Source organism: Halichoeres trimaculatus, unplaced genomic scaffold (assembly GCF_033239565.1).
Source record: "Halichoeres trimaculatus isolate MK-OKI-2021-1 unplaced genomic scaffold, fHalTri1.1 fHalTri1_scaffold_5, whole genome shotgun sequence".
Classification (NCBI taxonomy): domain Eukaryota; kingdom Metazoa; phylum Chordata; class Actinopteri; order Labriformes; family Labridae; genus Halichoeres; species Halichoeres trimaculatus.
The window spans coordinates 25125218-25151952 of record NW_027437183.1 but is presented as its reverse complement, the minus strand read 5'-3'; the positions used below and the strand labels follow the sequence as shown (position 1 = coordinate 25151952).

The following is a 26735-nucleotide window of genomic DNA, read 5'->3' as shown; positions in this document are numbered from 1 at the left end:
ATAACAAGTACAACAAAATTGCAAACAAGAAATTGCAACCTTATTGTCACACACATACAAGGTTATCTTGTGGTGCACCACTGAGAAGCTTTATTTTTATTTTGTTGATCCAATCCTGCACTAAGTGGAGAAAAAAAGCTATATCCATGTTGGCTAGAATGATACCTTCATTTAAATCACATTAAATAAAACTCAAAGGGCAACTTGAAGGAGTTTTTTTTTTTTCTTTTCTTTTTTCTTAACGCATTGCTGAAAGATCAGATCGGGAAATATCGGGATTTGCAGGTACTCAAAATAAAAAATCAGAATCGGATCGGGAGCAAAAAAAACATGATCGGGACATCCCTACTCAATGCATTATAACATAGTTGTAGTAGTAGTAGTAGTAGTAGTAGTTGTTAGATTTAACTACTGTTTCCTGTTCACAGTTATGACTAAAAAGTGGGTATGAAGATGACACTTATGTCGTCTTTGGATGCAGGGTTTGTTTGTTTTTTAATGGTGTATTTGTGTGTATTTGACTGCCGTCACATATTAAAGCTATATCAGATTTCAAACAGTGCACTTGGTTTTGATCATCCTAATAGGTGTAAAAGTTAGCAGCTTTTGATGAGTGTTCAGAATGTTTCACACTGGTATGTGCTGTAGTATAGCCTTAATATGTTTACTATTAAACTAAAGAGTTTAGGAGTACTTCTAAATGCACTCATGTGCAATACTTAAGCACCACATGCCTATTTAGATCCATGGTCACGTTTCACATAAAAAAATACAACATAACATCATGTTAATTTACATTCATTTAATAGTTTTTTATGACTTACAACATAATTTTAAAAGGCAGATTGTGCAGCAAAATGAGTATTTTGAGTGCTTCTTGTCCAACAGTATCTTCAGTTGTCAAATCCTCTGGAGGTTTCCTCGTCAACACCAGGTCAAAATACATTTTACAGCTGTGTTACACCCAAACACATATTCTCGGGGGGCCCTGATGTGTGTCAGGGACGATGTGCAGCCTTCATGTTTACAAATCAGGTGAAACAACAAAAAAGAGCATGTATACAAGATTGTACTGCTCAAGACCAAAGAAAACATAATTCTAAACTGCAACAAAGATACAAATTAATCTTTCATTTTTGGGTTGAACAGGTTTAAAAAGTGCCATGGTTGGAATCAAAAGTGTCCCAGGATTGGACAAAGCAAAAAAAAAAAAACAATAAAATAATGGGAATAAAGGAATGTCACCAACTAGTCCCCATTCCAGACCTGGCAAGACAATATTTATACAATTACTGCCTGGAAAACTGCTGTGAATACTTCTGCTGTCGAGCATTTCTTAAAGTTGCAGTGTAAGTTGTGCAGTTATTGGGAGTCACTGGTAATACTCATTTTGATTTTTAAGAGATGTATATTCCTGAAAGGCATCACAGAGCAAATAAACATTTTTGTGCAGAGAGCAAACTAGGAAGTCATACATGAATGTGAGTGCAATAAAATAATGTTGATGCAGCAGGTTGTTTTGAAGGGCATAAAAAGGCAAAAGTGATTCAATGCTGTTTGATGCGTTAGGAAGGAAGTACTGTGAGGGTGTAAGGCTTCCAAGATGGAAGCTTATAGAAAAACAAATAAACGCGAATCAGCTACTTTAAGATAAAGAAACTACGATAATGAATTTAATAGACCTAATAGTAGATATGGTTCTTTTGTATCATGGTATAAAACACTTGGACTCCACCTTTTTGAAACAAGGCAGTAACCACAAGCATGATACACATGATTTACACATAGGAACACAACAAAAGAGTTACACTTCCAATCAACAAATGTTGACCTCAGAGTGTAATGCATCTTTATCCAGCATCCAGCAGCCCAGAATATTGAATTTGAGGGCATAATTATAAGGCAAGATACATTTCCTGTCTGATGTCAGACCAGACACATCTCCTAACAAAAATAGTGTTGAGGACCTGCTGATGTGGTACAGTGTCTTCTTCTTTTCAGAGCTCCTGTGAAGTAATGACCTTGACACTAATACAATGGAGGAAGAAAGAATTGTCTGATCATAATTTCACATTAAAGCTTAAATGTACAGGAAACTAAGCTGCCAAAGCTGCAGATACCTCTTACTGTGTGGTATCACTGCACTGGCAGAGAATGTAACTGAGGTAGGCCAGAAAACAATCAAATACTTGACCACCGTGTTGTCTTTGTGTAGATGTACGTACCAAAAGGATTGAGAAGAATTCATAAAGGACATGACAGATAAAACTAAAAGACACTCTAATGATACAATGAGTCTGAACTGTTGCCAGTTTTCTTACGCTAAAGAATTCAAGTGTGAAGATGACCTTGCACTATCAAATCTACTTGGAGCCAGTTAAGAATGAGATCCATGCAGGTCTGCAGTCCAGCTGCAGCGCTGGTGACAGCATGCAGCGTGGCTGTTACATTTGCATAATTCAGTGGCGCTTCCACCCACTGTCCTCCCCTCTGAGTGTGCGTTCAAGGCTTTTCCTGCGGGGCCTTGAGGTGGAAGGGTGCAGAGACGAAAGGGTCTACAGGACTTGCGTCTGAGGTCCATGAGTGACGAGGTCCGACGGGGACTGATGCTACAGCAGCCTGCCTGCTCACGTTGGACACCACTCTGTGAGCTGCTACTGGCTGCTGGGGCAGGGGTCCCTCAAAGTGTCGTGAGTATTTGGCCAGAGCTTGTGGGCGGAACGGTTGCTGGGCTACTTGTCCCAATGAACCCTGATCAGGGGTTACAGCGTGAATGCCTCCTGTGTTCATGCTGTAGCCCCTGCACTCAGGGGCTCCTCCTGCAGCATCCTTTCTCTTGCCAAAGGGAGCCTGAGAGAAAACGTCGAGCTGCTGCTGGGCGTTCAGGTGGGCACGGGGAAACGGGGCATTGGCGAACACATCGCTAGCATCATCCTGTCCAATCCGAAAGGGGGCCTTTGAGAAGACGTCTGCAGCAATTTCAGCTGCATTTGCTGCATCTTGTACGTGCTGGGAATTATTCTGAGAAAAGGTGCTGGGAGCAGGCTGATGATAGGTAGCAGATGGTTGTGTTGGTTCAGCTGATGAGTGGAGCTCGAGGTGAGATCCTTGTTCCTCTTCTTCCTCAGAGTCCATCAGAAGAGGTCTGGAGCCGCTGCAGTCATGAGCTGCTACATGACCCTCTGTGCTTCTCTCGTCCTGCTGCTCATGCTGATGGGGTCCCTTCTCCTCGTCCTCTTCACTGGAGTGCACACATGCATCATTTGTTGGAGGATCACCTTCAGGGGGTTCAGTCTCCTGCCTCTCATCGAGAGCTGAGTAGCCATTGCTCTCACCTGGCACATCTGGATCAGGGAGCAGAGAGAGAAACATTTCAGCACTGGAACCAAACTGTGTGACAGTGACAGTTTTTACCACAGCTACAGCTGCACAACACTATCAAACTCTAAGCACATGACACACTATGTGAGCGATGGATCACTTATAACATCTGTAACCATGTAAAGAGTCCACAGTGACAACTGGCACAGGGGTACAACACACATTCTACTCCGACAAGATGAGACGGACAAAACTAACCAGCGCTACCATGACAATAACATGAAACCTTGTTTCCACAAATTAGTTTTAGCACAGCCGCAGTATCCACAACCTCTAAAAACACGCCCCACGTCGGAGGGGAAACTAACAGAGCACACAGGCTTCTAATGAGAGTTGAAAGTGTTAAGGAGGTGAAAAGTCAGAAGGTCTGTGGAAACAAGGACAAAAAAGAGCCTTCATAGCAAAAGTAGAGGTCATTAGGGACAGACAGATGAGCAGTCAGATCAGTCTTACCTCGGCAGGGCTGGCAGCAGCTGTTAATTAGCAGCTCTTGCAGAGATGTTAGTTGCATCCACTCAAGGAAAAAGAATCTCTTAACTCTTATAATCAGCTCAGCATCATGTTTACTCAAACTGAAAACAAGCCTCAGAGCTGACTATCAAAACAACAAACACTTCTCGTGTCGAAAGCCCTTAACTTTGAGTCTACACAGCGGAGAGCAGAAGAGTGGGCTCAAAATACTTGTCTCCAAACATCCACGATTCAAAGAACATCTTTGAAGCAAGTGGTTAATTTTAAGAGGACAGAGAGGAAAAACTACAGAGCCACACAATGAACAACTGCATACATTTCTGACAGTGTGATGGTGTTTGTGCAGAGATGTGCAGGCATATTTCAAGACAAATTGAATGATGGTGTAATGTTGAAACCTCAGCATAAAAGGCCTCAATGTTTCCCACAAGTTACATTACAGAATCTGTAATCTAATTTCAGTCCCACAGGAAAATCTGATCTGCAGCTAATTAAAACAGTGAAAGTGGAGGAATAAATCTTCGCTCTGTCACCAAGGCCCACAGATGGATCTCTCAGCTGTGCAAAAATCAAATAACGCAGCCCCATGAGTCAATTTACATTCACATCAATGAATTTTATTTAGCGTCTCTCATTTTGAACCTTAATTCATAAAAATATATGCACACACTTCATTACGGTCCTTGCTTTGACACATGAACTTCAGCCACATCATGTCAAAGTCTATGATATAATCAAAGTACTTTTTACACCTGCCACTGTATCAAGCCAGCCGGCACAATGAGTACATCAGTTTCACACAGCAGCACAAGTCAACTCTACAGGCCAGGGCTAGAGCTCTACAGGAAACAGCACGGTCGGGTCTGATTGGCAAGGAGCAGTACTGGAAGATTGCATAGATTAACCACAAAGATGCAAGTGACTTAACTGAACAACACTGAAGGAAAAGATGGACATGTAGCGTACTTATGAGCTCTTACAGCATTGTTGATTTCTAAGACTCACCAGTGATGGCATGTGAAATAAACTGTACTGTTTTCTGTTTTTACTGTTTCATGTGATATGATGTCATCAAACAGACTTTGCATATGTGATGGTGGAGGTAAGATGAATACTTTGTGGAATTTTGACATGTAATGAAAGTGTAGTTTTAATCATCGTCTGATTAATATAAAAGTAATCAGAAGGGAAAGGAGCTACAGAGATATCAGGAAATGAATCCCATCATTAGCTCTGTATCACTGCCTGTTAGATCCAATCTGCTACACCTATGGTGCGGTCCATTTGTACTCAGAAGTCAGGAATTATGAGTTCTGAGTGGAAAATTTCAACTGGAACAGGCCTTGATGTCGGAATTTCCTACTGGGATGTTAAAGTGGACATATCATGCTTGTTTCTCCTTTTCACTATGCCAGACTAGGATGCCTGTAAAGCATTTCTGCCCTCAGTACAAGTCATTTAGTTCCTTCATTGCCCCACAATAGCGTTCTCAATATCCTCATATAGGCCATTCTGAAGATCTTGTTGAAACGCTCCATTTCCAGAATGACCTCCAGTAACCTCGCAACGTCACAGCCCTTTGTGCTCTGATTGGTCAGTTCTATCAGAGGGGCGGAGGGGGTAGAGCCAGGGGACGGTTTTTGCTGCATGGCAGTATTTACAAAATCGCCATATTGAATGGGGCAAACCGAGCGAGTTTGCTGTTTGCCAAAACTTCACCGTAAGGCATTGATAGCACTAATAAAATGGCAGAGTGTAGGATACGTCCTTTTGTATTGGACCCCGAGTCAGACCCGGACGGTTCTGCAGCTCAGGAGGAAGAAAATCCACCTCGACACAGATCATCTCAGGACACTTCAATGTGGTGAGTACTGTAACATGTATAGTTTATACGTTTATACTCGGCTCTTGGTGGGTGTATCCCTCGGTGGCAGTTGTGTGACTAACTGACATCACAGAGGAGGAGCTGCTTTATCAGATTACTCCAATAAAAAGAAAGGATCCTTGTGTCGTCAAGACGTTCGAAATCTCGCGGCCAAATGTCAATGACCTATTTTCAGAGGCATCAAATCTTGTTCTAGGATATCAGAAAAAATACAATATCTCACTTTTTGAAAATTCAGGGGGTGAAAGGTCTTGTTTTCAAATTTATTATATTTTATGTAAGTATTAAATCAGGGATCAGCACGATATGTCCCCTTTAACAGTTCCACACCACCCCTGAGTTTACAACCAAGGATGGCTGCCCTGGGTGTCAACAGTAATCAAGCTCCTGTAATATTCTGTTTATTTTAGAATTTCTGACTAGTGTTCGTGGCACTAAATCAGCCATATACATAGTATTATTCAATTTTGATGCATAGAAATACTGCTGTTACAGCAAGTTTTTCCGACTTGGCAAATGGAACTCTTTTAACTCGGAGAGGACGTCATTCCCTCTCCACTTCCCAGTTCCAGTGTAAATGGAACGCACCATTGTGCATGCAGCACCTTGGAAGTACCATGTGAAGAACTGCAGCAAAGAAGAAAAAGCTAACCTATCAGGTAAGTCATAAGCACTTTGTGTCATGTATCTGCAAAGACATCTTCAAGAAACACGCTATGACTGGATACTTGGCATGATTGGGGAGGAAAACAGCTGGACTTTGGACAGAGCAGAGGACCGACAGCTTTACACTCTTAATTACAGCTTCATACACAAATAGTCTTTATCTATATATCCTCAGATATTTTACATACTTTACAATAAATTCAAACATTCATCAGAAAGACCTAGCTATAATAGTCACATTGTTCATACCAAGATAGATGAAATGCCGGTATATATGACACACTATAAAAGAAAAAATCCTCTACCAGTGCTGACAAGAGTAAAAATTAAACAAAACAGTGACTTTTATGTACACACCAAGGTTTTCAGTGATTCTGCTCTATCTGAAATGAGTCTGAATGAAATAAAAAATGGCTTGATAAGACAGAGGGGATGTCAGTCGTGAACGGAGATTTCACAACGACCCAGTGTAATCGACACTGTGTGAAGTTAAAAAAATCTGCTCGTCTTTAACGGCCTTGACAGCAGACTGACACACAGCAAACATCATAATAAGAAAATCTATGCTAAAGCTTTGGCATGGCTACAGGTCCAATATGTGGTTCCCTTGTGTCTCTAGGGTGCTTATCCTGGTGGATTTATGAGCTGTAATACACACGTACCATTACAGGTCTTACAAAGCCTGGCATTTAAAATCCAGTATGGAAGCATCCTGCCATGACAACAGTGCAAACTGGATCAGCTGATTTAGCAGACATCCCTGGTTTTAAAATTTTAAACAATCATCATGACAGATAGGCTCACAGATGTTTGCAGGTTTGTAATCTAAGGGGAAATTGTGTCCTGCTTTGCTTCTAAAAAGATATTACAGTATGCAGTAGAGACGAAGGTGCAGATCTGATCATACAGACCAAGTAAGCATAGATACACACCATTTGACAATACTGCTACAGACCTATAAGAGTCAAGTAGCAGAGTTATACCGACTTCCAAAGACAGCACAGACTCTATGTGACTGAGTGTTGGGATAATCAAAGTGAAATGTTTGGAAGAAGCATCCTCCCTGCTCATCAGTAAACCACAAAGAAATCAGCCCAAAGCTATTTTCTTATGAACTGGTTCAAACATCTCTCTCTCAGATGTTCCCTCAGATTGTGTCTTGATTTGTTTAGCAAAGAGTTTGGCTCAAACTTCACCACACTCTCCTGGAGGTCTGCAGCATTTTGACTTCCCTCTTTTTAAACACAAGGAGTGGAAGGAGTGGAGGGGGTGTCCTTAAGGTGCCTTTTTTTAATTTAGCTTCCATTCTTAACCAAACACACATTTAAGCTGTGATCAAGCAGTTTAGTTATGTGTGTATGATTGCAGCTGATTCCCATGGCAGTGCACTCAATGAGGGATATTAATGCAGGGAAAGCATGAGGAGTACCATGGTGTAGCTGGACAGAAGCAGACGATATGCTCAGGCGTTAATGAGGAGGTTTGTTCGACCAGCGTGGGAATGCTCACAGCCAGCAGAGATATATGAGACCAGCTTACAGGCAACTGGAGATGGAGCTGAGGCCAAGGAGGCACATTAAACAAAGGTTCCTGTGAACCTATCAATGCCAGCTCCTCTGTTTGACTTAATAAGGTGCTACATTTAGTGCCTCTGCTTCCCCATCTCTATCTCCTGCCCTCTCCACATCCCTTTGTTAGGATTGCACACTGCCCCTTCGACCTCTCCCACCCCCCCCTAGAGGTCGATGAGCTGATCCACCAGCAGAAGGGAGCGGGCCAAGTTGGGGATGCTGGACTCTGAACTGCCACTGTTGCTGCGCGAGTGACCACCTGAAACATGCCAGAGAAGAGAGAGAGAAAGAGACAGAGATGGACATGGAAGAGCCAAGGGAGAGTGTGAAAACAAGCCAAAGAATAAGTAATATTAACAGAGGAATGTATGGGAAAAATAAAGAGCAAAGGGGAGATGAGAGTGAAATGATGGCAGAGCAGAAAGTTGCATGAATGACGGGGGCAGAAAGAGAAACAGAAGCAGAGTGTGAGCTGGGATCATCTTTTTTACACAGCTGCATCATTACAGAGGAGAGTCAGGGAATGCTTTTCTAACATGAGGAGGCTTTGAAGGTAAACTACAAAGAGCCAAACACTTCAGGGTGGAGCATCACTAGCTTTGAGAAAGATGACTCATGTAAGAGCTTGATGGGATTAAAAGTCTTGATGTAACATGCCCACCCATACAAGACTTCTCACATCAGCCAGAACCAGCAGTGAGAGCTGAATTAAAGGGGCTAAGTCATTCATCTTTGCGGCTTACAGCGGTCTGGGGTTCAGCAGGTGAGAGTGCTCATCCCAAGATTTGGTCACCCTTACCTTGATTTGTGTTTTTGGAGATGAGCACAGGGATAGGGTCAAACTCGTCGTCATTGCCCTTCTCCACACATGACATGAGGAAAGTAGAGTCTGCGATAGAGGAAGAGGAAGTGGAGGAACGATGGAGAGGGGGAAAAGAAGTTAAATCAGCCAAAGAAAAGAGCAAAACGAAAGAAAGATGCAAGTAGATTAAAACAGATGAGGACGGCAGTAATTAAAGCCATGCATTTGAGGTAGCGTCAGCTCGTCTGTGAATGAGTCGAGGGTCTGTGGCACTGTTGTTTGACATCCTGCAACTGATTTCTATATCACGATTCTTCTCTTTGGACTGCTTTCTGAAGGACGAGTCCTCTGTGGGAGTTTTACAGCAGGAACAAAACTAGCTGAGGGGTGCAGCAAAGAAAAGATCTTACCAGGAGCTGTGTGAGCAGACTGCAGCTCCTCCAAACAGGATCCAGAGCCAAAGCCAGGAGGAGCAGAGGGGCAGGAGGAGGCGAGAGCAGAGACAGACTGGTTTCCATGAGAAGTGTGAGATAACAGATTGCAACCCAGCAGAGAGTCCTCCCCAGTGAGAGAGTCTGGGACAGGTTCAAGCAAAGCCAGAGGGACAAGAGGTCAAAAGAAGAACAGACTGTTAGCTTAGAAGCAAAGAAAAATATGTTTGTTAGTAAAGACAGCTAAATGATTCATCCTTGAAAGCATAAAAGAGTCTAAAGGAGGGTGCACAACATCTGAGGCAAGAACTTTTTAACACTTAAAAGGAGCAGGATCAAAAACGGAGACCATGCAAGTCTAGTTGAAAATCCTGCAAAGTATGATAATATGTTTTCCTTTTCTGTGGTCCAGGATGCTAACCTGGCATGCTGGCAGGGATGAGCTCAGGCTGGCCTGAATGTCTCTGGGCCTGCGGGGCTTCCAACCCAGGGATCAGTGAATCCACACACACCTCTGCCCTTACTACACAGACACAGCAAGCAGGAGAGAAGACAGCACAGAGATTATTAGAAGCCTTGAAGAACAGAGATAAGCTCAGTGGGGGGTCAAAACAATCAACACCTGGTTTACTTCTTTTTTTCACAAGGTCTTTCTGTCACTAAAACCATGGAAGTGAAAGAAAAACGCAGTGAGCTGAAGCATGTCAGACAGGCAAGATATTCCAGGGAAAGACAGGTGAAGAAAAACAGAGCTGGTACCGTTAGTGGAGCTAGCTACAGAGCTATTGAAGGGGCTGACTAGGTTAGAGGGTCAGGGGAATCTCAGTCCCTGAATCAGCTTCTCTGGGAGTGAGCCAAAGAGAAACCACAGACAAAGGCAAAGAACGGATGCATCTAAAAGAGACGTTTGTAAAAAAAACAAACAAAAACAAAAAAAGTGTAGTATGTGAAAAAATATCAATAGTATGGAGGTTTGGGCCTCTGACTTGCCAACATTTTGGGAAAATATATACAGAAAAATAGAGATGTAAGAAAAATCAGACAAAAACAAAACAACAATAGAAAGATGACTGCACATAAAGAATTCAATGCAATTTTAAATCTATATGACGCAAAAATAAGTTTACCTGCAATGTAAGGATCACTTCTGGAAGAGGAAAATTATTTTTCTTGTTGGTGTATTTAGTTCTGCAATCAAAGGCCACACACTCCACCACCAATCAGGGTGATATCCCATGCATTTAAAGGACACAACTCAATTAGACCTTCATCGACAGGTATCAAACCAAACAATTACCAGAAAGCACTGATTACAACAGTGGTTCCACGAGCTGGGGTCGGGACTTCTTCATGGGGAGGTCTTTGAAAATCAAAAACCATTTTCATTCACATATTTAATCCCTTATTGTAGAAATATCAACAAAATGGGGTTAATTTATCAAACCATGCAAACAGAAAGTGCATGACCTGTTTTTCACAGGACTTTGTTGAAGACCTCTGAGGTGACAGCAACATATGCACTTGTGTAGTCTAATTTTCTGCTGATCAGTTGAATGAAGTGTACTTTTTTGTTGTTCGTGTCTGTATTTGGATTGTCCTATTCATGTATTCCAACAGCAGAGGGCTGCCAGTCTTCAACACCGTTATTCTGGGTATCACAAGTAGGGATGTACAATATTATCGGCACAATATCAGTATTGGCTGATAAAAGCTTAAAAACACGTTTATCGGTATCTGCAGATATGACAATTTCTGCCGATAGTCACAGCCGATAAGGTGCTTTTCAGTTAGGATTATTATTATTTTCCAGTTGAAAAATAAGCTCCTTAAATAAAATGTAGCACTTCATTTATTTGCACTGCAGAGCTCTGTGTCTGTCACCAGGTTGTTACAGTAGCTCTAAAATAATCAAATGCAACTTGGTTATGTTTAAAAATGCATTGTACATTTAAAGTTCATGTGATCTAAAGAAATGATTTTTCTGTATTTCAATACTGAATGTCTTGAGTTTGAAAAAATAATACATTTCTTATTTATGGTAAAATCAAATGTTTTTTTGTCTTGTTTTATGTGTGTTTCTTAAACAAATAAGACCGTCACAATAAGAGTAACATATAAATTCCAGTACAGGATAGACTTAGCTTTCTTTACAGTGAAAAAAACAAACAAACTTGAGATTATCGGTATCGGTATCGGTATCGGCCAAAAGGTGTTTTGATATATCGGCATATCGGATATCGGCAAAAATCCAATATCGTGCATCCCTAATTACAAGCTGAAAAGTTTGTGAACCCCTAACTGTGTCACAGAAAGCTCAGCTATCACTCAGTTTCTTTATAGCCTTTAAAGATCCACCCAAATGCTCTGCAACCACAGCAGACAATTGAGAAGATGACATCTCCATAAAGTGGAGAGATCCTCATAGTTTTATCAGGTGATGCTACTGTAATGTTATTATGAATGTGGACTGGGTTAAAATGAAACTCAAGCCATGCATGTAACCACAAATCACAGATTTTTGCCCTCAGCTCATACTTACAGGAAACTGCTATGGGGCAAATTTGGATGGGGATGGGGAGGTCCTTGACAGGGGATGCTGGCTCAGAAAACGGCACAGCAAATGTGACCTTTTGCCCCTTTCACTATGGAAAGAGTCCAACAGTGATGAGAAGCTTTCTCACAAATCACAAAGTGTCAAAAAGCTAATTTTCCATGTCACGTCAATATAGAAATGGTTTATGCTGTATTTTTACTCCAAAGAGGCTGACTCCCCAAGCAGAGCTTAGCTGGAGCTGTCTGCCTCACAGCTAAAGTCAGACTGCTTCTGTGCGTCCAATCTGAGTGAGCGACGCACAGTGTCAAATAGACAGCTTAGGTTCAGAGAAGAAGATTAACCACACCCTCATTATGTAATGGCCTCAACATTTTTATCCTTTCAGTTCAGCCCTTTAACAGTAACTACACAAAGGAGCTGACACAGCTAAGACGCAGGAACCTACACAAGAGCTAGAGGCTAAACAGAGAAGAACTTAAGAGCTTGTGTCAGTGTTTTGACAGGACAGCTCGCTTAACTTTCTCTTGTTCTTAGCGGCCCCAGGAAGCAGGCTCGTCCAGCAGGAAGGCAATCCAATTAACAAAGGAGAATTTGTCCTTCATGTTACCAGGCAACAGCAGAAGCACAGGTCTGCAAATGAGATGTGATCTAGCAGTAGCTACGGCCTCCCTCTATTCATGGCAGCTGACAAGGAGTCACTGTGAAGCTGTGTGCAATGTCAACAAGAGGAGACTGTGTACAAATCCCAACCACAAACTCAGAGCTCATAAGCTAACCTCTGGGAGATGTGATATCCAGGAAACTAAATAAATACAGAAAACAAGCACAGCTGGTTCTGGGCAATGCTGTTACAATAAAATTACTTGTGGTGTCAGAGGGGGGGGGGGGGGTTAAAAGGGTCCTGGACTGTCAAAATGCTGAGCCTGCAGACATGGTGTAGGCAGGTCTTTTGGCTTAACATTGCATGATAAATAAGAACAGAGGAGAGTAAATGAAGAACAGTGAGAACATAAAGAAGCAAAAAAGGAAATAGGCTGGATGTGCATGCTTTTTTTGAAAATGTTCAAACAGTAACCTATTGCAGTGGAATTCCCCAACTGGTTATCACAAAATCATCATGTAATAGTTGCGTGTACAGTAGTAGTGTGCTGGCATTGAAGGGATTTTGGAAAAGCCCAGTAATAAACCAAATATAAAAATATCAAAGCAATAAACAGAATAATTCACTTGTTAAAAAAAGCCTTACCTGGGAAAGCACTGAGCCCTGGAATGAGGTTTTCACTCGAGCCTGTGACCTTCTCTCCTGGTGCTGCAGCTGTGCACAAACAGCAATTATTATGACACCGAACGACAAAGCTGCAGGTTCACATGTGCAGAGAAGTAATTACTCACTCTCAGCTAGCTTTGCAAAGTCTTTGTTTAGCAGCTCCTCTGCTGTTAGCTTAGAGAAGTTATCATCACCAAAGGGGTTCCAGCTAGGTGTTGAGTTGTGTGTGATGAGAGATGACTGGGTGTCACCGTCGCCTGGATGATAAACACTCTGCTGGGATGAGCAGGGGGAGCCAGAAGGAGTAGTGCTAGCTGATCTGCAGAAAAACACAAACAAGAGTGAAACTTGATAGCAAGAGTGAAGTCTGTGGACACTGGCGGACAGTGATGCAAATAAGAGTTATTTAAAGACTGAATTGGGCGATTCTTCTCAAGTTGGATTCTCTGAGGTGTAAAAGCGTTATTTATCCTCCTTTGGGGCTTCTCATATGAATGGACTGTCTATTGCCCTCCTCATCACACTCAGTGCTATGAAAGGACAGTTCATCCTCAGATCACTAAGAGGAGTTAATTCTGCTCACTTGGACTTGTTGAGGCTGGCTTCAGCTGCGGCTGCCTGGAGGAGCTGGGTGGACTTGCTTACTGGAACTCCAAACACAGCGCTGTGGGTTACGTCACTCAGGATGCGTCTGTGGCCACTCTTAGGGGCCATCTTGGGAGAAGAAGGAGGTGTGAGGGAGCCCACTTTGTGCAACCCTCTGCCTGACGTCTGTTAGTTGGGAAAAAAAGAGACACGGGGAAACGTGAGGAACGATTTCCATAAGTTTCAATTGGAAACAGATAAATCAGAAGCCCAAACAGAAGAATCAAGCACCAAAGATCTGCCAAAGCTGAAAAACAAGATGGATTTTAAATTCCTGGAAAGGCATGACAGCACCGAGAAAGGGAATAACTGTTATCAAACAGAACAGAAAGTATTCAAAGAGGCGACCCAGGAACAGGTTGACCCCATGAATGGAAGCACCACTGACAAAGTGCTAAACCTATGCTCAGAGAAGTTCAGAGATGTATGAAAACCAGGTTAAAGAAGCAGCTCAGAATACGATAAAAATGAGTGGATTAGATGATTTCTACACTCTAACAATGAGTTTCTAATGGAGAAGAGACAATACGGAAGCAATCTTATCATCCCTGTGCTCTGAAGGCAGGAAGGAGTAAATCTGAATGTGATTGGTTGGAGAGGTGCTGGTAATCAAGTCTGTGGCCCAAAAGAGCGACAGACGGCAGCAGGAGAAGGATGTTACCACGGCCTCTGGGTCAACCACAGCAGACTCGGGGATTGGGGTCAGATGAGAAGCTGCCGTTTCATGTACGGGGGCTATATGATGGTGTTTCACTTGCAGGTTAATGACTGAAGAAACTGGCTTAGCTTTGGACTGAAGCTTGGTAGACACCTGAGAAGCTGTTTGATGTTGCTGCTGGAGGTTCTGTACCAGTTGGTGCTACACAGAAATATCACAGCCAAGCATGAGGACGGCCCACTCTGTTATGGTTTATAGCTCTTTGACAACTGCAGATCATTTTAGAGCAAACTTTTAAAGTTCATTTACAAAACACAAGTTGAGAGGATGGAGTGCAGAAGTAAAGAGGCCCTTTGCTTTTAAGAGCACAGATGCTTTCTGATAAACACAGAATGGATAGCACAGTATATCACATTTTCACAACACTGTCAGGGTCAAACACACGTTCAGGGCCAAAGCACGTGTTTGTTTTAGATAATGGCTTAATGCTGCAACTTGTGTGCTACTACTCAGCCCTCTAATCCCTGAAGAGTGACAGTTGAACACATTCAACATGGCTGATCTTCTGCCTACCTGTTGGTTGCTCTGTGGGCTTAAGAAGGACTGTTGCTGCTTCATGAGAAGCTGCTGGTGCTGCTGTGAAGCCTGTGCCTGCATGTTTGCTATCTGAGCCTGCTGTGGTGCAGCAGGTGTCTGCTGAGGAGGCTGGACAGCAGCTGCAGCTGGAGGCTGGACATTCATACCAACACCTAGGGTGGAGAAAAAAGGAGGGTACACCTGTTAGATATTGTTTAAAATACAACTCTAATAGCAACCTTTGATTCTCGTTTTCAAGCAGCTTTTTGGTGCACAAAATCCTGACACACTGCCAGCACTTGTATATTTGTAGGTCAAAGTAACACCTTACAGTAACTAGCAATATGAGGGTCAGTGCAGCCTTTGACACTGCTGAGCAAAAAGGAAGTGCTCAAAAATAATTTGAAGTATAATCAGGATCAAGCTTCCAATTAGCTTAATAAATATATACTACTGTGCATTACGTTATACAATCAGTATTATACAACAGAGGATGTCACTTAGTGCATACTGCTCTACAGGATATCTGTTGCAATAAGCCTACAAGGCCCCTGTTATCTGGTACAAGTGTCCTTTGCTCTGACACACAGATGTAAATAAAACTGATACCTATGGCCTGGGGCGCCCCGCCAGCCACACTCGGTCTCTTGCGTGGGGTGAGAGCTGGCTGGATAGGGAGAATGCCGGATATTGGCTGAGGCTGAGCCTGTCCGGCTTTGGGGCGTTGCCGAGGTGCGATTGATGTTTCCAGAGTAGGAACAGGGTCTGTGAGCCTGATGGAAAGAATGGACTGTAAGTGAAAATATTTCTTACAGGGATTCCACTAAAAACACTTTGCTTTTTACTCACCTGGCTTTGGTTTGACTCTTTTTGGCCACTGCTTCACTGGCTCGAATAGGCTCAGGGAGTTTTGTAGGAATTGGGGAATTCTACAACAGTCGTGAAATTTATAATATTTACTTGATTTCACTTTGGAGGACATTGTATCCAACATGAAAGCACCATTATTACACAGTTTAATAAAATCTCAGAAAGGTCACAAACTTCTGCCTGAATTATAGTTTTCATAATGTCCCTAACATCCAAGATAATTCAAATAGCTGGATATGAGAAACCCCAAAGTCATGTATTATTTAAAAAAAAAAAGAGAGCTGTCAAATTTCTTAGTGTTAGAAAATGTAACAGATTATTCAAATGTTAAATGTGTGTCTCTCTTTGTGTGGTGACTTACATGTACATTTTGGACTGGACACTCTCGTCGAGCCAGTTTGAAGGCAAAGTAGGATACTTGGTAAATGTCCGGTCTCTTTTCCGGGTCAGGTTCCAGCATGTATCCTGAGATATTAACACAAAGAAGACTTTAGTTTTTTTAAGAATTAAATAAATGTATGTGCACACTCAGTCACTTCACACAAACAGAGTAGTTTCAGGCAAATGTAAGGACCAGTTACTCACTGATGAGACAGTGCATGTCCTGGGAGTAGCGTGAGTTGTCAGGGATGGTGAAACTTCCATCACAGATGGCCACTTGGCTCTCTCCAAAAGGAAGGGTGAAGTAGCACAGCTTATACAGGAGACAACCCATGGCCTGTGAACGGAAACAACAAATACAAGGTTGGGTCTGTTATGTCATTACACACTGATGCAAATGTCACATCATAGTGGTTTAACATAATCATACATGATAACATAACACAGGACACAGCCTCTCTCACCCAAATATCTGCTTTTGTTGTGATGACTTTTCCACCATAGAGGTTCACCATCTCAGGAGCGCGGTATGACAGAGTGGTGTACCTGGAGTTTAGAGCAGACCAATAAGAAGCTGACAAACAGAGAAAAGGAAGAAAAAAGGTCTAGAGTGCTGGAGAACCACATACTTTTTGATTTCCTCCTCCACCACAGGAACCCCCTCTGTCTGAGGGTTTTGGAAGCGGTTAGTGGCGCTCCCAAAATCACACAGCACGTAATGTCCCCGGTCATGCAGAAGAATATTTTCCACCTACATGAGGAAGACAGGATTGGACATGTCAGAGTGCATGAGGTAAACAACAGTCATTACAAATGACCTCCAGGATTAGTTTGGCTATCAGTTAGCTAACCTTTCAATCTCAATCATTTGATTATTAGGCACTGAATTTATCTTGCCTTGAGATCTCGATGAATGATTGGAGTCTTGCACTGGTGGAGGCGAGCGACTGCCTCACACGTGTCACAAAAGATCTGTAAGACCTCTGCCTCAGTGAAGCCTGTTTGTAACCGCTGGTTCATCAGGTTAACCACCTGCCCACCTACAGAGAACAGACACAGTGGTGATCAGGGCATATTTCAGACACTCTTTATACCTGTAAATAATACATTTAAACTGAGAGAGTGCCCCTCTTTTATATTATAGGGTTTAAATCTATACCACACACTAATCAAATAATCAATTTATGTTTCCAAAATAGCTGATTTGCAGGATTGTGAATTAACCAGTTTGTTTCAGACAAATTTTAAAACAACAGGACAACACCATCATAGCTGTCTGTAAAGCAGCAAACATTATGAATAAAATCAGAAATCAAAAACAACAAAAAACAAGGAAAATAAATGTTTGAAAGTTTCAATATTTTCCAATAAGCTCTTGTGCCAGTATTTTTATCTTAAGCTATGGAAGAAATTTACAATAAATTTTAAAAGAAGTTCTGACACATTACTCAGAACTGATAAATTAAACCTACAGAAGCTTCACATTGCAATCACATTTTAATACTTTAGGCAAATTACCACACTCAGTTATCAATCTACTTAATATAAATGTATAACACAGGATTAAATGAATGGACATTTCGATTCACATGAGACAAAAGAATGAAAGGGACGTTTGGCTGATTTACCTCGACAGAAGTCCATTAAGATTAAGACTTCCCACACATCACCAGCTCCAACTGCAGCTATGCTGGAGTCCAGGAAACCAACTATGTTTTTGTTTCCCACAAGGTCCCTCTGTACAAGCAAATAAAGAGAAAGCAACAATGAAAAACAATAGATGAGTGTTTCACAGTATTGTAACATGGAACCGACTTAACATGTTGATGTTTGTAGTAGAGCCCGACCGATATGGGATTTTTGGGGCCGATGCCGATACGGATACTGGGGGCAAAAAAAAGCCGATATCCAATATATCGGCTGATATATAATAAATTCATTGATATACACAGGATATATACTGTATATAATCACAAATCATTTTAATACCCATATGATTCAAGACAGAGACAGAACACTATTAAATTAAAAAAAGGAACTTTAATTTTAAAACTGTAAACATAAGAACTGTGGTGTAAACCAATGATAAAGAAGAACAAGCTGTAAACACAATAATAAATAAAGAAGTCAAACTGTATACACCTTTAATACGTAAGTCAAACTTTAAACACAGCAAGTATAAAAAAAATTAAAATGTAAACACACAATGAGCAACTTAAATGACGTTAAAACGCCGCATTATAGTCTTACATTAGGTAATGGTGGACGTGTGAAATAACAGTACCATTTATCTCTGTTTATCTCACAAAAAAGCAACTAACACGACGTTAAAATGTCACTCTATAGTCTTACATTAGATAATGGTGGACAGAGGGGGTGGGCACTCGGGCAGTATGCAGCCCAACACAGATGCACAGGAACAGGAGCCACAGAATCTCCGTGGAGCAAAATTTTTATAATCGGCTACATTTTGGCCAATGTTGATTTATCGGTGACAGGCATAATTGGCCAGATTGATCGGTCGGGCTCTAGTTTGTAGCTGTTCCCCATATTTTTGTCTTCAGAGATAGACTGAGTCTACAAGTCTAAGCTTAAAGTCTGTAGGAAAAGATGATAATCATCAGGTGATCGTCATGCTGCCAAGGGTGTGGCTGCAGCAACTGGTTAGTTGAGGCTATAGCCATGAAACTGATAAATGATGGTTGTTGAAGTGTGACCCAACTTTCTCATTTCTGTCTACAAAATGATTTTACTGCACACTTGCAGTGTTTGAAGTAAATAGGACCTTAGGCATTCAAGGAAAGTAACATTTATACCACAGAGATGATCATTAGTGTAATGAAACATCAGCTCAGATGACTCAGATGAGTTGTCAGCACTCCATCAGTTAATAACCAGACGGCTGTACTCACCATTATCTGGATCTCAAGTTTGCAGATCTGCAGATCATGTTCGTTGTTGACGTACATTCGCTTTAGAGCGCAACGCACGCCTTGATGAGTGCGCACCAAAAACACTATGGCAAATCCTCCTGTGAGTGAAAAGAGAGAGAAACAAGCAGAGAAAGAATGATAATAAATTAAGTATCTGAAACCAACAAAGATATTTGATTAACCATTTCAAAGTGCCCTGTTTATAACACAAGCCTATGAGTGCTTCAGTGTTTGTATGCAACATATGACAGGATGAATAATCTTTAAACTGAGCTCTGACCCTCACTCCTTAGACATCCCTTTATCCTGACAGCTAATGAGACCGGCTGACAAACAGTGGAGTAATGTTTATAAATGTACTTCATGTGTTCTTGTTAATTAGTGAGGGAAGGAGTGATTAAAGAAAATACTGATGAGTGCTTGGCTGAATCACTGGCTGACTGCTAAAAGCAGCTTTAAACGTCACTGTGTGAGTCAGCAGATGTGCTGAAGGAAGAATGCAAAAAGCAGACAACAGTGAGAGATGATACAGGAAGTGAGAGAATTCATCATCCCACCATTCACGGGGATGCTGACACAAAGGGAAAGAACACAGGATGACTGTGTTCATATGAAGAAACACTGAACCACCAAAACCCACAGATGATTCAACCAGAAACACTAAAATGAATAAATTTACCTTTCACACATTTTACTCAAACTGATTTTTTGTAGAAAATGAGTCAGAAAACAAAAGCTTCTTGCTTTTTTACACCGAACTGTGAATTGTAGGTTAGTAGCATTGTGTTATTAAAGACTTCTTGAAGTGTGTCTTAAATGTGCTTCACACTGGATCTTATCTTTCACTTGTGTTGCAGATTCACGGTTAAGCCTGTCACGACAATCAATAAATCGATTAACTGAACGATAAATAAAAACGTCCTCGGTAAGTTTGCCAGCCTCGATAAACTGACACGTGCTGCATGTTTGTTTTCCTCCTCTCTTTCCACCAAAGAGGCTGAATGAGAAGATGGCTCACTACGTCTATCTTTCCTAACATCGTGGTGCATAGGTTCTATAGCGGATTTAGCGGATTTATAGCGGAGTGAGCATCTGTCAAAAATGCGATCACTGGGTCGTAGCCATTAGTACTTGGGCTGCTCGTGCGTACACACGGAGAGAGCTGAAGCGAGCGTCCTGAGGAGTAAGGAGGAAACACGCGCTAATATGAGTGATGGCACGAAAGATACGGTTCTTAAGCCGCCTGCCACGGTCCCAGTGTGGGAATATTTTGTTTTTTATCAGAATGAACAAAGTGTGAGCTCATGAACACCAACGAGCTGATATGTCGCATTTGTTTGAAAATAGTGGCGACGAAGAAGAAGAAGGGGAGGTGCAGCAGAGCCTTGTTCTTTGACAATTAGCTCTTACTGAGGCTTTTGGTCAGCAAAGTAAAAAGAAATAAAAGCGCCAAATGGTGGGCGCTCAAAGACAGCTACATTGCCAAAGAAATGCAGCCCTTCGATACGATTGAAAGCCAGAAATGTTAAAAATGTTTGACAGACAGTACGGATTGACTGGGAAAAAGTACATGTTACAAACAATTCAGGAACCGTACAAACTATTTACAACAACTATTTAGGCTATAGTTTTTGTTTTGATTTTTTTTGGAGTTTCATTTTTTTCTTTAGAGACAGGGTCTATGTTTTATTGTTTTTGATTAGTGTTAATTATTTTCATTGACATGTATTTTTTTCTAAAAGAGAGTCCATTTCATTTTCATTGTATTTTATTTCTCTTTCTTGTTTGTTAAATGTATTATATTTTTTGTTTAATTTATTTTATTTAAAAGATCCTGACCTTTTAATTACAGTTAAATGCTCTTGAGAATTCAACGTTTTTTGCTTTTGATATGGTGAACTCACTTATTATCCCATTTATCATAATTACATCAATGAAAAAATGGGAAAAAAAAATCAAAATAATATTGACAATATAATCGTTTATCAGCAATAATATTTTCGAAAATTATCGTCTAGCAAAATTTGTTATCATGACAGGCCTATTCACAGTAAAGGTTTGATTTTGTTATTGCTGCAGCTTTTTTCCTTTACAGTTAGTTTTTTCCTCACAGCTTGTGTTAATGCCATGAACTGACTCATCACGCCAGCATCACTAAGCCCAAGGACAGCTCCACGTGACTGCTCTGTCTGTCTTTTGATGGAGATGCATCAAGCACTATGGAAGCTGTATCATTCAAGAGGTTAATGGGGTACAAAACCATGAGGTGGGGCAAAGAACCAGAATAATGAACAAAAACCCTCAGACTGTTATTGAATCAAATGTTATTCTGTGCTTCTTCTGACCGCCATCAGCAATACATTCTTTACTTTTATAATTTCACAATGACGTGAAAATCTGCAGACATGTACTGACAGAGAGCTTGGTAGTGGCTGAGTAGTTGATTTTTTTTTAGTAGAAAGAAAAGGTCTGTGCTTGTAAAGTGTTTTTCAAAAACAGACAATACAAAAGTAGCAAAACCCTCCTCTGAAACACAACAGAGAAAGGGAGAGCCTTTGGATTGTGTTTGCCCGTGTTTGGTGTGTATGAGTTCAGACAGTTGAACCCCTGCTGCGTCTCGCACAGTCTAATCTGAGATGCCAGCGAGAAATTAGAAGGATTAGCAGCCTTCTTAAGCAACATTTAGCAGTGGACTACAATCCAAGTGGACAGTGTGAACAAATAATTGTAAGTACAGCTACAAATAGCCACTGCCTCTTGACGTAAACAGACTGTCAGGATTATACCCCTGTTGTTATGGGCTTAAACAGACACACACAAAAAGTATACCAATGAGCTCTCTGATGAAAAGTAAACTGGTTTGTTACAGTGTTTAGTCAAAAGTTACCATGGCTGAAAAAACGGACATAACCACTGTTTAGGTTAGGTATCACGCTCTTTTCTTTCTTGGAAGCAAATTCTCAGAATCAGTCTTGTGGCTTCAGCTGCAGCTCAACAGAGAGAAGAAAAATTTCTCAGACTTCTCGCTGTCAATAAATCACAGACACCTGCCTAAAGGTCAAATGTCTAAAATTGAAGCTTCAAAAGATGCCCCCTTAGGCCCCAAACGACATAACCCAGCGAGTCCTCGTCACTGCTTTTGTCCATATGACGTTTTGTTTTGTTTTCTTTAGCCACAGGCAGCAGAGCTGACAACAAAGAAAGTGGACAGGGAGGAGGAACATTTCCCAAATGGAGCAGCTTACAAATAGAAACTAAAAGCCAGCCCAGAATAGATCCAAAACCATGTGAATAAAGAGGTGTACTGACACCGGAGGGAGTCACATTCGAGCAATGGGTGCACTGCTTGAGCAAGGAAAAGATTCAAATTAGTAAAAGACTTGAATCATGGGGAAATAACCTTTTCTATCATTTCTTTGTTAACATCCTCTTTGTATGACAAACAGATACTAATGTCACTACTGACTCTCTCAAGTGAATGTCGTCACCGAGTCCAAAGTTTCTCAGAAATGATAAGGAAACTACATGGGTCCTCATTCACAGAAAAAAAAGAAATGATGTGAAAAATTTCCACTGACATCTCAGAGCAGGTAAGAACTGAGGTTAGATGTCCAACTCATTCATAAAATCACAATGTGACCAAACAGATGGAACCCATCTATACTACTGATGAATTAATCAGTCTACTGTCATCTATTATTTAGTAACAGGTGCTCTTAGCTAACAGAGCATAGCAGCCTCTCACTGCAAAAACAAATGAGTGGAAACCTCCAAAATGCTAGAGAGCTAGTTAAAAACCTTCTTCTGGTAGAGATTACCTCAAAAGTTAAAACAAGTATAGCATAAGTCTACCTTTTGGTTTCAGTTGGCTTTAATGCACCTAGATCAACATAAAGACTGTAGAAACACAAAGTGAGATCATCATGCTACATCACTAAAAAGCTTTATCTCCCTCGAACAGGACAGAGTTAACCGGGACTCTCAAAATCTACATTTGGGATATGTTACACCCTCTGCAAATATCAAGACAGATGACTCAGCATGGCTTTGGTCTTAACAACACAGTAGAAATTCCAGTTACACAAAGTTCCTCCCAGCCTTCAGGTTATTCATGTAATAATCTGAAAAGGAGTCAATCTGAGGAAATCACATCTGTGGGACACCCTCCAACCCTCCTCAGAAGTTACACTTCAGTAATGATTGTTTGTTTCAGTATATTTATTATTACAATGATGCTTGCAAACTAAAACCTAAGAAATAGGGAATGGCTGGTACAACTTGGTCATCCACATTAACACTGCAGTTCCTATTTGGAGAGCATATTCAAAGTGGTGGTGTGTGATAAGGCTGGTGTTTTATCAAAAACAGGCACCCCTCTCATTTTAACTAAAGTTACCCAACAGTCCATCTTCACGACACTGTGGCACAGCTCAGCCCAGGTACCAGCGTGTAAGTGTGAAATGTGTGAAGCAACATAAATCACCTTCTGCGACTATTTCCTCGACGGTCACTTGATATCGACCAATGGTGAAGACCCGTCCAATGAAGCTGCCACCACCGCCGGAACCAGCGCCTCCTCCCCCGGCTCCTGGTCCAGGCCCAGAGCTCACCAACTCCCGACGAGTATCAAAAAATTTCTTCATTTCTCTCCGAGGTAACTCAAAGCACAGGCAGGACCAAAGTGTGCTACTTTTGAAATAAAAATGTGAACACAGCCAGTCCCCGTGCGCTGAGGTGCTGGTGTTGACGTTGTAGTTTTTCAATAATTGAATGAATGCAGCGAGCTAGCTTGGTGATAAATGCTGGCTAACTAGTTGAACCTGAAAATATCCCGAATTTTAGTATCCAACGCTCCGTGGCCAACTCGTGCTGTCAACACTGAAAGGAGCCGAGACAGAAAGTTATCATAATAATGCAGAGCTTTCATGTGGAAGTCACCGCTGAGCCGAGCCGAGCACTGGCTGGCTAAATTAGCTCGGCTATAACCCCGAAAAAAACAGCCGTTAGCCGTTAGCTCACCTAGCCAGCGAGCTAGGCAGCTAGGTGCGGTGACAGCTGTCAGCTGGACGCCTCGCAGCCAGGTAGGTCCTTGTTTCCCAATGTAAGTTATTACACATCTCCACTGGTATCTTCTGCCCGAGCTTTGAGTGTGTCCACCTGCTGCTCCACTCGTCAGTATGTCTGTAAAAAGACAGACCCCCTCTTGGCTAGTGCGTCCAGCAGCCTGTAAGAAGGCTGGTCATCAACCTCAGTGGCAGGGCTAACGTAGCTACAAACAGTGTGGATGCTAGTGAGAGGAGTCCCCTCTCCGCTGGGTGACTCCGTCCTGCTGGACCTCTCTGGATGTGATTGGTCAAATTAACACCAACTTCCTGTCAGTCTCCTCTGAGCCCAGGCTTTGTTGTCCTTGTGTGCAAATAGTAATTAAAAACAACTTAGCCTGAACTCTGTGACAATAACACCTAAAGAACTAAGTGACCTAAGTACAGTACATTGAAAAAGGAAAAATAAAGACTGAGAATACTAAAAGATGTTTTAGAAGAGTGTCTAGGTCAAGATAGCAGCACGCCATAGAACAGAGTTACAGACAAACAACACAAAACAATGACTTAAGCATATCACCAAATACAGTGTAACATCAGCAAAATCAGCTATTTACAGCCTGATGCAACATCCTACAACATTTTTAGTTTACAAGGCATGATGGCTATGGACTACTCCCTTTTGTTGTCAATACACTATTGCTGACTGGTAGTTTTTTTTTCTGTCAAAAGTAATAAAAACCTATGGGAATGGTCTCAGGGACCACCCTTATTCTTATTTATTTGTCTAACTTCTAAATTCTTTCCTCTTCGTCTTTTTTAACTGAGAGTCATTGAATATTGCACATGATTCATTTTTTTATTCAAATTATTGTAAACAAAAGATAAATATTACTTTTATTGAGATTCTTTTGTTTGGCCTGGAATAAAAGGTAGACGTGTGCAGCTTTTAAAACAAGTTATTAAGACACTGAAATAAGGTTTGATATGAAATTATTTAAACTTATTCATTCTCAATGGCAATTTTAGGTTCTCTAAGTTTTCAAGGAGCCTTACTGAACTTTGATGGCCCTAATAGTAGTATTAAAAATGTTATTGTCTTCAACTCCTGGGGACACAGCCACTGAAACTAAAAATGGTTCCCTGAATTTTATGAATGGACAAAAAGTAGTTGAAAAAAGGAAGTTTCTGAAATTTTTGTAACACATATTTTTGAGGTTAGAACGGCCATTGCACAGAGATTCCCTCTTGAATGAGGCAGAACCCAAAAACACCAGATTGGCCACATGCTGAAGGAAGTTTAATGTTTAACCATGGTGAAATACAGGCTCAAGAATGTTGGTCTCTGGCGCAGCTGCTTTCTGTGCCATCCAGATAGTTACCCAGCACTTGGACCATTTTGTGTGAATATGGGTGCAAGTTCATATACTGTTCACACATAAACAGGCACTGGTTTGGATTATTTTTACATGATCAAATGTCAACCAGGGGGTCGACACCTTTAATTTTCTCTGATCCAAAAGTCTAAGTAGTTACACACTGTCCTCAGAATTATAACCACTGTTATAGAAATGATGCATCTTAACAGCGCCCTAAGCAAATTTTGGTTTTGTATGTGCAGACCACTTCAACATTAAAGCATTCAAACTCTTATTGAAAGTCTTAATCAATAATTATTACAATCACAAAGATAAAAAAAAAAAATATGCCAAGCAAATTAAAACCGTTGAAACATTTTCTTTGTTAGAGTTAGTTTTGAATTGATTAACAGGCCTGCATGGGTTTGAAGCGTCTTAATGAAACTCTACATCTCCTGCAGGGGGTACTGTTTCATCATTTATGAATGTGACTGTGTCTGCAAGTTTTCTCCTAGTGTCCACCTCTCCTCCAGCTTTAAAACCTTATTCAACAGTTAAACCAATGAGATTTATATAATATCTGGAAAAATAGAGATGATTTTTTTTTTGCGTTTGAACTTGTGATAATCTACTTTGGGGAAAAATATTATTTTTTGCTCTTCTATATGTGATTCTTACAGAAGCTATTTCCCTCATTCATCTTGCCACCTGAAGTGTTTGTAGCACAGCTCACAGCTCAGAGTTCATGTGTTTAACATTTATACTCAGAAGTTTACATACTCAGGACATAAAGTAACTGCTGAAAAAACATGCCTGTTGATTCATGTAATGCACTCCAATCTTTCTCTGTCAGTGCATGTATGGATAAGTATTTGTTTACCATGTGCAGGAAATTTGTTCTGGCAAAGCTAATGCCTTGGCACAAATAAAGCAGCTCTTTGGAACATGTGGGGACCATTTTGCTAAAATAATTGAGCCATTAAGCTATTGAAGCTGCTGGGTTGTTAGTGCTCTGGTGATAAATGATGGCGCTCTGGTGCCTACGTTCATCTCCAGTATGTTAGGTTTCTGCTGATCCAAAAGCTGAGACACAGTTTGTTCTCATCTTGTGTGGCCCCCTGAGAACCAAAGCAGTCTTAAAATTTGGTGTCTGAACTTGGACGTCTAATGTGGAAAGCCAGAATACCGTAAAACATGCATGATGAATGCATAGCAACAAGTATAAGCACAGTGTGTGTGTGTGT

General features: G+C 41.2%; 1 protein-coding gene across 4 annotated transcripts; it reads right to left on the bottom strand.

Annotated features, from left to right (window-relative positions):
* Positions 1–208: 208 nt before the first annotated feature.
* aak1a (AP2 associated kinase 1a) lies at positions 209–24441 on the bottom strand. 4 transcript variants are annotated; one of them, XM_074670373.1, is made up of 18 exons: positions 23575–24441; positions 19071–19189; positions 17787–17895; positions 17056–17198; positions 16788–16909; positions 16623–16704; positions 16363–16495; positions 16139–16242; positions 15757–15836; positions 15517–15680; positions 14905–15080; positions 13612–13799; positions 13154–13347; positions 13008–13076; positions 9629–9730; positions 9187–9351; positions 8774–8863; positions 210–3344 (listed from the first exon to the last, which is right to left on the bottom strand). In XM_074670373.1, exons 1-18 carry the CDS (start codon positions 23732–23734, stop codon positions 2503–2505), a joined length of 3042 nt encoding a protein of 1013 aa, XP_074526474.1. In that variant the 5' UTR covers positions 23735–24441; the 3' UTR covers positions 210–2502. The 4 variants fall into 4 exon arrangements, with proteins under 4 accessions (XP_074526476.1, XP_074526474.1, XP_074526475.1 ...); XM_074670376.1 differs by lacking the exon at positions 210–3344 and adding an exon at positions 3386–8233; XM_074670374.1 differs by lacking the exon at positions 8774–8863.
* Positions 24442–26735: the final 2294 nt, after the last annotated feature.